The sequence below is a fragment of the Colobus angolensis genome, unplaced genomic scaffold (assembly GCF_000951035.1).
Source record: "Colobus angolensis palliatus isolate OR3802 unplaced genomic scaffold, Cang.pa_1.0 Scaffold217, whole genome shotgun sequence".
In the NCBI taxonomy this organism is placed as follows: domain Eukaryota; kingdom Metazoa; phylum Chordata; class Mammalia; order Primates; family Cercopithecidae; genus Colobus; species Colobus angolensis.
The window spans coordinates 4,000,870-4,015,156 of record NW_012115344.1 but is presented as its reverse complement, the minus strand read 5'-3'; the positions used below and the strand labels follow the sequence as shown (position 1 = coordinate 4,015,156).

Genomic DNA, 14,287 nt, shown 5'->3' with positions numbered 1-14,287 from the left:
AGAATGGAGAGATTGCCTGTAAATGAGGCATTGAATCCTGCCTTAATTGTTTTAGAAAGCATCCTGATTTATTTTCCCCTAAAACACAATATCTCTGGATATCAACTATACTGTTTTATGATTCTCTTAAGATCCAAGAGTCTCAAAGCAAACAAGAACAGTCCTTAAATATGAAAGAAAAAGACAATGAGACTACTAAAATTGTGAGTGAGATGGAGCAATTCAAACCCAAAGATTCAGCACTGCTAAGGATAGAAATAGAAATGCTCAGATTGTCCAAAAGACTTCAAGAAAGTCATGATGAAATGAAATCTGTAGCTAAGGAGAAAGATGACCTACAGAGGCTGCAAGAAGTTCTTCAGTCTGAAAGTGATCAGCTCAAAGAAAATATAAAAGAAATTGCAGCTAAAGTAGGTTTCATCTTTTCACCATGTTTTTAAAAAATATTTTGTAACCAAATATTTTTATAAACCCTAAATATTTGGAAAAGGGAGTTAATTACAGCATCATAGTTATAATGTTTCTGTAAATTTATTGGAATTTCCTCTAATAATAAAGCACCTGGAAACTGAAGAGGAACTTAAAGTTGTTCATTGTTGCCTGAAAGAACAAAAGGAAACTATTGATGAGTTAAGAGTGAATATTTCAGAGAAGGAAACTGAAATATCAACCATTCAAAAAGAATTAGAAGCAATCAATGATAAATTACAGGACAAGGTAAATTGGGGATGAAGAAACAGTGGGAGGAAAATGGGTGGGGGTGGAGTAGCTAACTGGATTATGAAGATGGCTGTTTAGCATGCTTAATTGTTTTGGAAGACAACCTTTTCCCCCTGTGTGTGTGTGTTTACATTTTTTTTTTTTTTTTTACTATTAACTTATTTTATAATTATGTTTAAGATCCAGGAGATTTATAAGAAAGAGGAACAACTTAATATAAAACGAATTAGTGAGACTCAGGAAAAAGTGAATGAACTGAAACAATTCAAGGAACATCTCAAAGCCAAGGATCCAGCACTACAAAGTATAGAAAGTAAGATGCTCGAGTTGACTAGCAGACTTCAAGAAAGTCAAGAAGAAATACAAATTATGATTAAGGAAAAAGAGGAAATGAAAAGAGTACAGGAGGCCCTTCAGATAGAGAGAGACCAACTGCAAGAAAACACTAAAGAAATTATAGCTAAAGTAAGTTTCCATCTTACTTTTTTTGGATACAGAAATAGTGTTAAGGTGATAATGATGGTGTTCTTGTGATGTTTTACTGATTTTCCTCTACTCATAAAGGGACACTGGAAATAAAAGAGGAATCAAAAACTGCTTATATTCAACTTAGTACCAATAAACTGTTAGTAGACAGAATATTTCAGAGAAGACAGCTCAAGTAGCAAATATTCATCGGGATTTAGGAAATTCTGATGGTGAATTATAGGAAGAAGTGGGACTTGTTTTGTTAAATTGGAAAATGACATCTAATTATTGTTACTCATATCCCTTATGAAAGAAAGCAGTTTATACTTTAGATTACAATGTAAAAATGATTGCCTTATTTTAGGAACAATTCTTCCTTTTCCTAAAAAAATTCTGCCTATGTTATAAGTTACTTTATAATTTTCTCAGATGCAAAAATCTCAAGAAAAAGAATATCAGTTTCTTAAGATGACAGCTGTCAATGAGACTCAGGAAAAAATGTGTGAAATAGAACACTTGAAGGAGCAATTTGAGACCCAGAAGTTAAACCTGGAAAACATAGAAATGGAGAATATAAGGTTGACTCGGATACTACATGAAAACCTTGAAGAAATGAGATCTGTAACAAAAGAAAGAGATGACCTTAGAAGTGTGGAGGAGACGCTCAAAGTAGAGAGAGACCAGCTCAAGGAAAACCTTAGAGAAACTATAACTAGAGTGAGTTACCATCTCTCTATACCTCTAGTAACTATGGCATTGTGTCCTAAGAGAAAAATCTGCCATAGGGTTGGTGGGAGTATAAAATTGGTCCAATATTGAGGAAAGTTGGTGGTGGTATATTTGGTAATACTTTCCAATTTTTTCAAAAGGTTTATTCGTTGATCCACAAGTCAAATTGTAACTATCCTCCACACATTTGCACAACTGTATAAAGATATTTGTAGGATATTCTTTGCAACAAGTTGTATTAATGAAATAACACAAAAACAGGGAAAATTCTAACCATCCATTGGTAGGGGACTGGTTAAATAAGTGTAGCACATTCACATCATGGAATACTATGCCACAAATAAAAAATGTGGTAGAGCCGTGGTGCTGATTTGAAGTGTGAAGTGTCCTGTTAGGGAACAGGGTAAGTTCAGGAGTAATGTATCTAGAATGTATTGGCATCTAAAAGTAGCTTAGAGGGTGAGAACTAGGAAGCCTCAGAAGAGGGTGGAAGGTTTTTTACCTCCTGCCTTATACCTTTCTATACCGTGTGAATGGTATTACTCTCAATGTATTATTTTTATTTTTCTATTAATAAAGGACCTAGAAAAACAAGAGGAGCTAAAAATTGTTCACATGCATCTGAAGGAGCACCAAGAAACTATTGATGAACTCAGAGGGATTGTTTCAGAGAAAACAAATGAAATATCAAATATGCAAAAGGACTTAGAAAACTCGAATGCTGCCTTAAAAGCACAGGTATTTTTTTTAATATTTTTTTTAAACTCTCAGATACTGAGAGTTTGAATCAAATCTTTTTGTGTAATGAAACAAGATATGAAGTACCCTAAAATTGAAGGCAAGTGAAGACTTACATGGGCTACTCAATTTAGAAACTGTCATTGATCTTTTTGTGTCTACTGATATCCTGACTTATTGTGTGATTATCTCAAGATCCAAGAACTTCAGAAGAAAGAACATTTTTTTTGTTTGTTTTTTGAGACAGTCTCTCTGTGTCGCCTGGAGTGCAGGAGCATGATCTCGGGTTCAAGCGATTCTCCTGCCTCAGCCTCCCAATTAGCTAGGATTACAGATGCATGTCATCAAACCCAGCTAATTTTTGTATTTTTAGTAGAGACAAGATTTCACCGTGTTGGCCAGGATGGTCTCGATCTCCTGACCTCATGATCCACCCACTTCAGCCTCCCAAAGTGCTGGGAATACAGGCATGAGCCACCAGGCCCGGCCTCAAATTCTTAAAGTAAAAAATGATCTTAGGGAAATTATGTATCAAACGGGTCAGTTAAAGAAGCAACTAGAGGCCTGGAATGTAACTCTGGGAAGTGTAGAAATGGAGAAATTAAGATTGACTCAGAAGCTTCATGAAAACCTTATGGATGTAAGATCTGTTACTAAGGAAAACAATGGCCTAAGAAGAGTAGAGGAAACCTTTAAAATTGAGCGAGACCAAGTTAGGGAAGGTCTTAGAGAAATAGAAGCTAAAATAAGCTCATTCCTCTCTCTAGCAATTCAATGTATTGTCTTCTTACAGCAATGAGCCCTTCTTTGAACCAAGTATGACTGTTGGCAAGAATGAAATGATACAGCCTTTTAATTTGGTACTGCTCTTGAAAATGTTCAAGTCTGCAATTAGCATTTTCTTTATGGACTTTAGCCTACGTATGTACTGTTAAAGGACTGTGTGTGTGTGTATATACAAACACAACATATACATGTACCACAGGTTATTTATTATAGTGATTTTAAAATTAAAAATGTGAAACAATCTTAAATGTTCCTCGGAAGGAAACAGTAAATATAAACAGTATGTCAAAATACTATGCAACACTTAAAAAAAGTAATATATGTGTAATGTGTTTGCCTCTGAAAAGCAGAAGTAGAGTGTAAAGACATGAGGACGGGGAAGAGAAAACCTGTAACTTAAAAACAATAGCAAAGATATAGAGTAACACTGTTATTATTTTTACTAAGAAAACATATCACTTTATTTTTAAAAAACTAATATTAAGATATGTCACTGTTTTTAAAATTTTTCTAATGATAAAGGATCTGAAAAAACAAGAGGAACTAAGAATTGCTCACATGCATCTGAAAGAGCACCAGGAAACTATTGACAAACTCAGAGGAATTGTTTCTGAGAAGACAGATAAAATATCAAATATACAAAAAGATTTAGAAAATTCAAATGCTAAATTACAAGAAAAGGTATTTTTGTGGGGGGATTGTTTGATTGGATATCTGATGTATCTGTGCCTAAAATTGTTGGGGATATAAAATGGTTCAACCACATTGGAAGACACATTGGCAGTATTTGCTAATGCTGGACGTAGCCTGCCTGAGGCCCACATTTCCACTTGTTGGGTATGTACCTCACAGAAAAGAGTACCTACATACTTCTATAAAAAGACACAAGAATGTTTATAGCAGCCTTATTCAAACTAGCAAAAAACTGAAAACTCAAATGTTCATCAGCAGGAAAATGGAGATATACATTTTGATATATAAGTTCAAAAGCAGGCAAAACTGAACCAGGATGATAAAGGTCAGAATAGTGGCTGTCTCTAGGAAGGGGCATGCAGAAACTTTATGAAGTGCTGGAAATACTCTCTGTTTTAATCTGGGTTGTAGTTTCATAGATTTATTCCTGTGTCAAGAATAAATTAAGTTATACATTGAAGATTAGCATGCTTTATATATGTTATACCTCAAAAGACAGTAAAATTCTATGTGGAATTGTGCAAGATATCAGTGAGAGTAACAGGGGTAGACAGTTGTCTTAATCAATTTAGAAACTATTATTTATCTGTCCCTAAAAAGCCACCTAACATATTATTTTATGATTATCTTAAGATTCAAGAACTTAAGGCAAATGAACATCAACTTTTTAAGTTAAAAAAAGATGTCAATGAGACACAGAAAAAAGTGTCCGAAATGGAGCAACTAAAGAAACAAATAAAAGACCAAAGCTTAACTCTGAGTAAAATAGAAACGGAGAACTTAAATTTGGCTCAGAAACTTCATGAAAACCTTGAAGAAATGAAATCTATAATGAAAGAAAGAGATAATCTAAGAAGAGTAGAGGAAACACTCAAACTGGAGAGAGACCAACTCATGGAAAGCCTACAAGAAACCAAAGCTAGAGTGAGTTGTGTTCTCTCTTTACCCTACCATTATATTCACATATTTGGGCAAAAATACAGTCTTCACTGCAGCATTGTGTGTAGTGACCAAAACCTAGAAGTAATCTAACTGTCCACCGATAAGGCACTATCTGTATAATGGATAACTAAGCATAAGAATGGAAAACTAAGCATAAGAATGGTGTACTCTTTATGTGATATTGATTTAGAAAGATGTCCAAGTGGTGTGAAAGGAGAAGGCTATGGAGGAGACTACCAGCAGGAAATTTTACTTTACTGTTCTAATTTGGGAGGTTGTATAATGCTTGTTTTTAACTGTGAGTATATAGTTTTTAAGATTTTGTTTAAACTTATTAATTATTAAGTAAAGGTAATGTGCTTTTATGTCATTACATTTCTTGATTTCTTCTAACAATAAAGGATCTGGAAATACAACAGGAACTAAAAACTGCTCATATGCTATCAAAAGAACACAAGGAAACTATTGATAAACTTAGAGAAAAAATTTTAGAAAAGACAACTCAAATTTCAAACATTCAAAAGGATTTAGATAAATCAAAAGATGAATTAAAGAAAAAGGTATGTATTGTTTTGTTCTTCTTTTGGAAGTAACTTTGTCCGTATTATTCGTGGAATTAAAAAGATATAGATACAGATATGTAGATATACATGTGCATATAGAACACAAGTAGACACTATTTTCCTTCCTTGAAGAAACTGCTTACATTCTAACTTGTTTTACAATTATCTCAAGATCCAAGAACTTCGGAAAAAAGAACTTCATCTGCTTAGAATGAAAGAAGATGTCAATATGAGTCATAAAAAAATTAATGAGATGGAACAGTTGAAGAAGCAATTTGAGGCCCAAAACTTATCTATGCAAAATGTGAGAATGGATAACTTCCAGTTGACTAAGAAACTTCATGAAAGCCTTGAAGAAATTAGAATTGTAGCTAAAGAAAGAGATGAGCTAAGGAGGATAAAAGAATCTCTCAAAATGGAAAGGGACCAATTCGTAGCAACCTTAAGGGAAATGATAGCTAGAGTGAGTTCAGAATCTTACCCTGTGTAGTAACTATTAATAAGAATTAAGCTTTTTTGAAAAGAATTACAATGTTTTTATTTCTCTTTCTGGAAATTTCTATGAACAGTAAAGGATAATGGGAAATGGTTACTATAATTTTCACACAATAGAAAACAGTTTTAAAAGAAGCAAAAATATTTTCAGAAAATAACATTTAATTCTTTATTTTTATAAAGTGTGTTAAAGCAGACTATTTCCCTTAATATAACATTTTAAAGTTTTTTTTAAATCAAGAGATAGCATTATTCTAAATGAAGAAATATTTGAAGGATTAGATTTGTAAGAGAGCAAATATTCCCATTTCTCTACCTGTACATGCTGGAGTTCTAGAGTTGGGCTCTTATTGGTGAAGTTAAAAGGAAAAAAAGGCAAGATAAATATAAAAATTAAGTTCTTCTGGTATGACTATTTATAGATACTCAGAATCATATATCTTAAAATATCTAATTAAATCCTCTTTTTAAAAGTAACAAAGTTCAGACAAATAAGTTGATTAAAATCTGTAAAAATATTTTTTATTCTCGTTTCTTTATATGGGCCTTAACTAAGTTTATAAAGAGATTTAATTGATTCAACAAATATTCTTCTAGGTACTGTAGTGAACAAGATAAATAAGTGGGAGAAAATGTTTTTGTTTCACTTTATACTTTTTAATCAGAAATGCAAAATGTACACAGAATATGAACTTTTCCAAGGGGCTGGGAAGAATATATGACTAGGGTTTGAAACACAATAGACAGGACAGGTGATTTTAAGTATATTTGGTTGGTGGCAAGAAGGTGCTTTAGGATAAAAGTAAGTGCCCCTGTTAAAACTACAAGTGAATAATGCAGAGATTTGGAAGGGTAGGAATCAGAAATTAAAATCTAATTTGTTTGTTTTCCTGTTATTTGTTCATTTATTTATTTATGTATTTATTTTTATAGAGACAGGGTCTCCCTATGTATCCCAGGCTGCTTTTGGGCTCCTGAACTGAAGTGATCCTCCTGCCTCGGCCTCCCAGAGTGCTAGGATTACAGGCGTGAGCTACCATGCCTGGCCCTAAAACCTAATTTGTAGCTGTGAAAACAAATCCTATCTCCAAAAATTATATGGTTTTTCTACTTTTTTCCCAATGAGTTGAAGTCACTCCCTATAAAACTTACTGGTACTGTTATTTATTTTCTAATCATTTTAACATTGCTTTGAGTTACAAGTGTAATACTTAATTCCATTATTAAAATGTCGTGTAATTTAAGTGTCCAGTTAGACATTATATATAAATATAGTCATGACAAAAGCCCTGTTTATTTTATTTTCTTTTTACCAAAGCAGGACCAACTGAACCACCAAGTAAAACCTGAAAAAAGGTTACTAAGTGATGGACAACAGCACCTTACAGAAAGCCTGAGAGAAAAGTGCTCTAGAATAAAAGTAAGTACCTCCTGTTAAAACTACAAATCATTATTGGTTCCCTTCCAAAGGCTTACCGAAACCTCAAGTGGAATTGAAGGAACCTCTGGAATGAATCGATAGTGCTCAGTATTTTTCTAAACATTGTAACCTAGTATAGGTATGTATGTGTAATGCACACATACACAAACAACAATGGGACCTTGTGAATTTAAGTCCTCACCAGAAAAGTAATACTTGAGCAAATACCTGAAGGAAGTAAAGGGTCAGGCCGTGCAGATGTCTGAAAAGACCCTTATAGGCAAAGGGAACAGCGAGTACAAAGTTCCTGAGGCAGAAGACTCCGTGGTAGTTCAAGGAACATCGAAAAGGGGCAAGCTGCTAATAAATGAGTTCAGAGAGTTATCAGGGAAGAGGCAAGCTGTGGGACACGAAAAAAGACTTTGAGTTTTATTAAGTGAGATGGAGATCCATTGGTGAATTTTTACTGCAAGAGAAACATAATCTGACTTACATTTTAAAGGAATGACTCTTAGTTGTTATATTGAAAATAGAGTGGAAGCAGGAAGACCATTATAAAGACTAATTTCAGTCACCCAGGCAGAGATCATCCTGGCCTGTCCCAGAGAGGGAGCAATAGAGGTAGTGAGAAGTCTTGAGATTCTGAATATACATTGAAGGGAAAGCCAACAGGGTTTGCAGTCACACCTGTTGGAATGCAAGATCTCTAAGGACATTTTTGTTTTGTTTATGACTGTATCGTTTAGCACATTCCTGACATAAGTCAATGTTCAATATGCTGCTATATACCGTAACTGATTCATCCTAAAACCAAAAACAGGAATCCCCTCTCCAACACTCCAGATTGATTAACATCTAGCTTTTCTTAAATTATTAAAAATAAAGGGCTCATTCTTGTGAGAACGCCCTTGTTTTATTGTTTAGCACCCTGACCTAAACATGTTACCCACTACATGATTACAGCAACTTGAATTTTACATGTTTCTCTACCTGTGTTCTGACCAGTGTGTCACCTGCATAGCCTCAAGTCACTTGAGTCTATGGGTCCAGGTTTGTTGCATGTCTACTGTATGCCGCGTACCATACTGGGTGTTTTACCTCATGATACAGGCTTTATTGCTTCATTCATACACAAGGAAACTGCGGCTCAGAAAGGAAGTTTAGCAGTTGCCCAAGGTTACACAGCTAGTAAATTGGTAGAATCTCAATTTTAAACTAAGTCAGACTTGTATTTGACTTATTTCAAAACTTGGGTATAGAAACACTTATAAATATAATTTTGTCTCCTTCAAGCTAAATGACTGTGTTTGATAGATTATATAGATATATAGGTATAGATCATATATTTTACTTGACCCCAGAAAACTTTGTGGTAATTATTGTGGTCTTCCTGTTGTGAAAATGGCTCAGTGACTTCCCCAGTCAAGAAGTGGCACAGCTGGAACCTGAACTCTACATCTGATAAAGGGATAGAAAACAGACTCTAAGCAGAGAGTAGGATTGTGTGAAGTATCTATACCAAGCTGACAAATAGTTTGATTCTTAATCACTTGTTTTATCTGCTAACTCCGACTGCCTGTTGTAAACATAAGCCAGCACTCAACCATGAACTACAATACATACTTAATTGAATTTACTCAAATTTCTCATCAGACTTTGTCAATGTTGATTCAAATCATGGATATTCAAAAAACTAAAAGAAAATGCATCAAAATGTTAAGAATGGTTGGTCCTGGCTTTCTTTGTTATATTTGCTTAAATTTTTTAAATTGCCATAATAATTATCTATTATTTCTGTAATCCAAAATGACAACAAGAGTTTCCTTTGTTTTTAAATACAAAGATCTTTATTTCTGTCCTACAGAAAATGTTAAAGTGTGAGTTTTGTTACAATTCTAGAGTTGTAACTACTTATTGTTATATTAGAATGAATTGTTATAAATTGAGTGAATTCTCATTTCCTTTAGGAGCTTTTGAAGAGATACTCAGAGATGTATGATCATTATGAGTGCTTGAATAGATTGTCTCTTGACTTAGAGAAGGAAATTGAAATCCAAAAAGAGCTTTCAATGAGAGTTAAAGCAAACCTCTCACTTCCCTATTTACAAACCAAACACATTGAAAAACTTTTTACTGCAAACCAGAGATGTTCCATGGAATTCCACAGAATCATGAAGAAACTTAAGGTACCATCTTTTTTAGTAATATCCTTGTAAATATTGCTGTAAATTTCAGTATAAACATCAATGTATTTAAGTCCTGCTTCGTGTGCTGGCATATTTGCTATTTAGTATTCTTACTACCAAATTAAAGATGATGTGAGTCTGAGCACAGTAATATGTAGGATAATCAATACACCTATCACCTGGTCATTCAGCAACACCTGAACTCTGCCTGTGGGCCTAGACATTATGTCAGGGTGCTCAGGAGGCAGATGAGAGTTAACATCTCAAAGATCTCATAGTCTGGGGTGAGACAGACATATAAACAGGTATTAAGTGCAATGATAGAAGTGCATGCAAGTTATATGACGTACTAAATAAAGTTACAGAAGATGAAACTGTAGTGGAAGCCAGACTCAATAACAAAGCTTGGAGTCCTTTTTGTAGATGGGGAAACATTAGACAGTTATTTTAAGTGGTGGTGGTAACAAGATCTGATTACCATTTAGGTACTAAACTAAAGAATAAAGAAGAAATGAGTTTGAGGGAGATAAGCCTAGTGGCAGAAAGCAGTAAGAGGCAGTTACAGTGGTCCAGATGAGGTTTTATATGTAACTGTACTACTAGGGAAGGGTTCATAGGGCTAGAGAGGGCAAACAAGGTTAAAGAAATATTTAGCAGCTTAAAATAGCAGGTCTCGATAATTGATAGTGGACATAAGGGAAAGAAGTTTAGATGGAGTTCTTGGATTTGGGCTTAGTGAGGTTTGTGAATAGTGGTACCATTAACTAAGATTCAAAAATAGAAAGAGAAACAAGGTAGATGAGGCAGGAGATTGTTTAATTTGAGATGTTTGGGGGCTGAAATACGTATGATGAAACATCCAAGAAGAGAAACCAAGTAGACATTTAGATGTGAATTTGAGGTTTGGCAGGAGGAAAATAAGGACTAACATTTGAGACTGATCAGTATATAAGTGATAGATAATACATTTGTAAGATCATCCAGAAAGCATAATGAAGAGTAAGAGCCTTAGGATAGAAACAGAACTCTGGAAAAGATAAATGTCTAAGAGTCAGTAGCAGAAAAGTGAGCAACACATGAGTTAAAGGTTGGAAAAGTCAAAGATACAGGAGAGAACCTAGCAAAAGTGCTGCTACCCAAATCAGTGGAGAAAACCATGTCAGAGATGAAGTTATGATTGGCGAATACTTCACTTCAGAGAGTCAGAATATGGACTGAAGATGTTCTCTCAAAGAAGATGTTCTCTCAATGCGGTGATAATAGAAGTCATCAGTGATCATTGTCAGAACAGTTTCAATTGAGTAGTTAAGGAAGAGACCAGATTATAATAGGTTAAGGAATGGTGGAAGTTGAGGAATAAGGAAGCTGTTATCTGCCCTATATGGGTAGATTGCCCTTCAGGCCCCGGTAATTCTTCCACAAATCCTGGTAATCAGACATCTAGAATTATTCATGAAGTCCATGAGACATATGGCATTCAAATTATTGTCTCGTTGAAACCAAATACCTAAATATGCTTGACAAGGAAGTCTTTTTTTTTTTTTTTTTTTGAGATGGAGTCTTACTGTGTTGCCCAGGCTGGAGTGCAGTGGTGCGATCTCAGCTCACTGCAAGCTCCGCCTCCTGGGTTCACACCATTCTCCTGCCTCAGCCTCCCAAGTAGCTGGGACTACAGGTGCCCACCACCACACCCAGCTAATTTTTTGTATTTTTAGTAGAGACGGGGTTTCACCATGTTAGCCAGGATGGTCTCCATCTCCTGACCTTGTGATTCGCCCGTCTCGGCCTCCCAAAGTGCTGGGATTACAGGCATGAGCCACCGTGTCTGGGCAACAAGGAAATCTTGAGACATGTAACATCATCTTCTTGGTTACCCAGTCGGGGTTACCCAATCAGGGTTGGCAGGATAGGATGTTGAAAATGAGTCTCATGAGTTTAACTGGGAAACCCAGGTGATTGCCAATGTAATTAGCCAAAAACGGGGAAATAGAAAAAGGAGGACTTGTAGAAAAAGGGATCATGTTACATTTTAAACATGTTGAATTTGAAGTACTTGTAAGACATCCAAGAAGTATATCTAATAAGAAGTCAGAAATAAGGAAGTATAGGTCTGGGAGTTAGTTATTCTCCTAAAATACTAAGAGGAAGAAAATGGGGATAGAGAGAAGCTCTTTCTCTTTTCCTCACTTGTGAGAGGATATAGGTAAATAAGAGATGTCATCCTACCTCAGTCTCAAGGATTAAAACTTCCTGTAAATGTGAGAAAATTTTCATTTTCCAATTTGTTTAATTTTTTCTGCAAGTATGTGTTAAGCTATGTTACAAAAATAAAAGAAGAACAACATGAGTCCATCAATAAATTTGAAATGGATTTTATTGATGAAGCGGAAAAGCAAAAGGAATTGCTAATTAAGATACAGCACCTTCAACAAGATTGTGATGTACCGTCCAGAGAGTTAAGGGATCTCAAATTGAACCAGAATATGGATCTACATATTGAGGTATAATTTATTTTAAATGGATTCAATTAGATTTTAAGCCTTTTTATCAAGTAGAAAGGTACTTTTTCATGTGCTTGGAGCTCTTTTCATTTACCAGAAATTGAAAATAAGTTGCAGAGTGATACCTGACCAGACATAAAGACTGGCAAATAATGGACTAGCCTCCCTTCAGACCTCCACAGATACAGGAAACTTCTTACGTCTGTGCTGGGAGTCAGAAACCTCTTTATTGCAACAACTCCACATGGAATGTGTTACTTTTATTCATCTGTGTGAGGCTGGCATCCAATTCCCAACATGTATGTAAGGTCTGCTAAATGTATTAAAAAGCTACATTTAGAAACACTTCATGAAGCCAGCCCCTGTGGCATGTCTGTAATTCCAGCCACTTAAGAGGCTCAGGCAGGAGGATCACTTGTCTCCAAGAATTCAAGACCAGCCTGGGCAACATAGTGAGACCATCTCAAAAAATAAAAATTAAGATACACTTCAGGTATTGTACAATTAGTCACAAAATTGTCATTTTTACAAGTTTTTATTCTAATAGGTACAATCTGTTACATCACATATACTGCCAAAATTATATTATGCAAATAACTAGAATAAAGTTTTAACTTACAATTATATTTCTTAGTTTACTTTAAAATATTAAGAAGTGATGTAAAAAGGAAGAAAAGCAAGAGTCCAGTACGTATTGCCCTCTTTTTATGGTGTGTGTGTGTATATATATATATATATATATATATGATATTTGGATCAAAACTTTCCTAGTGTTTAAACAATTTGACACTTATTTTTCACACAGGAAATTCTCAAAGATTTCTCAGAAAGTGAGTTCCCTACCATAAAGACTGAATTTCAGCAAATACTAAGTAATAGGAAAGAAATGACACAGTTTTTGGAAGAGTGGTTAAATACTCGTTTTGATATAGAAAAGCTTAAAAATGGCATCCAGAAAGAAAATGATAGGATTTGTCAAATGAATAACTTCTTTAATAACAGAATAATTGTAAGTATTACTTTTTGCTGTACTACTTCTTTTTTGTTGCTGTTTGCTTTAATTGTCCTAACTCATTCTTAAAAGGGCAACTTATGTATATTTTCTTTATTTGTATATGCTTTAAAAAAATTGATTTGGTAAAACATGTTCTTCCTCTAATGTATCCTTACCAATTCATACTGATCAAGGTAACAAAATCTTGTTGTATAATATTTAGTTTCCACTTGTGAAATCTTGAATCCTCTTACTATTCTCTTTTTCTTCTCCTTCTCACTGCTTCTGAAAGAACTGAGCCTTTTACACAAGTAACCTTAGAGATCATAAGACATGAGTCTGTTTCAAGGCTATGGGCAGCAACTATGGTAAAGTCATAGACAAGCCTGCTCAGCTACTTTAGTTGGGCCTCATGTGCTTTAATAAACATTTTTTTTAAGAGCAGTTTTAGGTTCACAGCAAAATTGAGCAGAAAGTACAGAGAGTTCCCTTATATCCCATCTCCACAAATAATCTCCCCTATCAACAGCCCACATCAGAGTGAGACATTTGGCACAATCAATAAACCTACATTGATACATCATTATCACCCAAAGTCTGTTAGCTTACATTAGGGTTCACACTTGGCATAGTACGTTCTATGAGTTACAAGTGTAAAATGACATGTATCCATCATTACAGTATCATACAGAGTAATTTTACTATCCTGCCATAAAAATTCCGTGTTCCACCTATATTCATCACTTCACCTTCCTAAACCCTGGCAGCTGCTAATCTTTTTAGCGTGTCCATAGTATCACCTTTTCCAGAATGTCATATGTTGGAATTGTACAGTATATATAGCCTTTTCAGGTTGACAACTGTCATTTAGTAATATTTATTTACGTTTTCTCCATGTCTTTTCATGGCTTCATAGCTTATTTCTTTTTAATGCTGAATAATATTCCATTGTCTGTATGTACCTGTTTGTTTATCTACTCACCTACCAAAGGATATTTTGGTGGCTTGTATGTTTTGGCAATGGTGAGTTCAGCTGCTATAAACATACATGT

The 14,287-nt window shown here is 34.6% G+C and overlaps 1 protein-coding gene across 2 annotated transcripts in view; it reads left to right on the top strand.

Annotated features, from left to right (window-relative positions):
- CENPE (centromere protein E, 312kDa) overlaps nucleotides 1-14,287 on the top strand; it is an 87,871-nt gene that overhangs the window by 48,087 nt on the left and 25,497 nt on the right. Inside the window, exons 30-42 of one of the 2 annotated variants that reach the window (XM_011943248.1) lie at nucleotides 132-410; nucleotides 559-717; nucleotides 901-1,185; nucleotides 1,618-1,905; nucleotides 2,497-2,655; nucleotides 3,964-4,122; nucleotides 4,768-5,058; nucleotides 5,478-5,636; nucleotides 5,812-6,102; nucleotides 7,456-7,554; nucleotides 9,522-9,740; nucleotides 12,044-12,241; nucleotides 13,047-13,250. In XM_011943248.1, coding sequence (XP_011798638.1) covers nucleotides 132-410; nucleotides 559-717; nucleotides 901-1,185; nucleotides 1,618-1,905; nucleotides 2,497-2,655; nucleotides 3,964-4,122; nucleotides 4,768-5,058; nucleotides 5,478-5,636; nucleotides 5,812-6,102; nucleotides 7,456-7,554; nucleotides 9,522-9,740; nucleotides 12,044-12,241; nucleotides 13,047-13,250 — 2,790 coding nt within the window. Of the gene's footprint in view, nucleotides 1-131; nucleotides 411-558; nucleotides 718-900; nucleotides 1,186-1,617; nucleotides 1,906-2,496; nucleotides 2,656-3,963; nucleotides 4,123-4,767; nucleotides 5,059-5,477; nucleotides 5,637-5,811; nucleotides 6,103-7,452; nucleotides 7,555-9,521; nucleotides 9,741-12,043; nucleotides 12,242-13,046; nucleotides 13,251-14,287 lie in introns of both variants that reach the window. The other variant, XM_011943249.1, reaches the window with a different exon arrangement.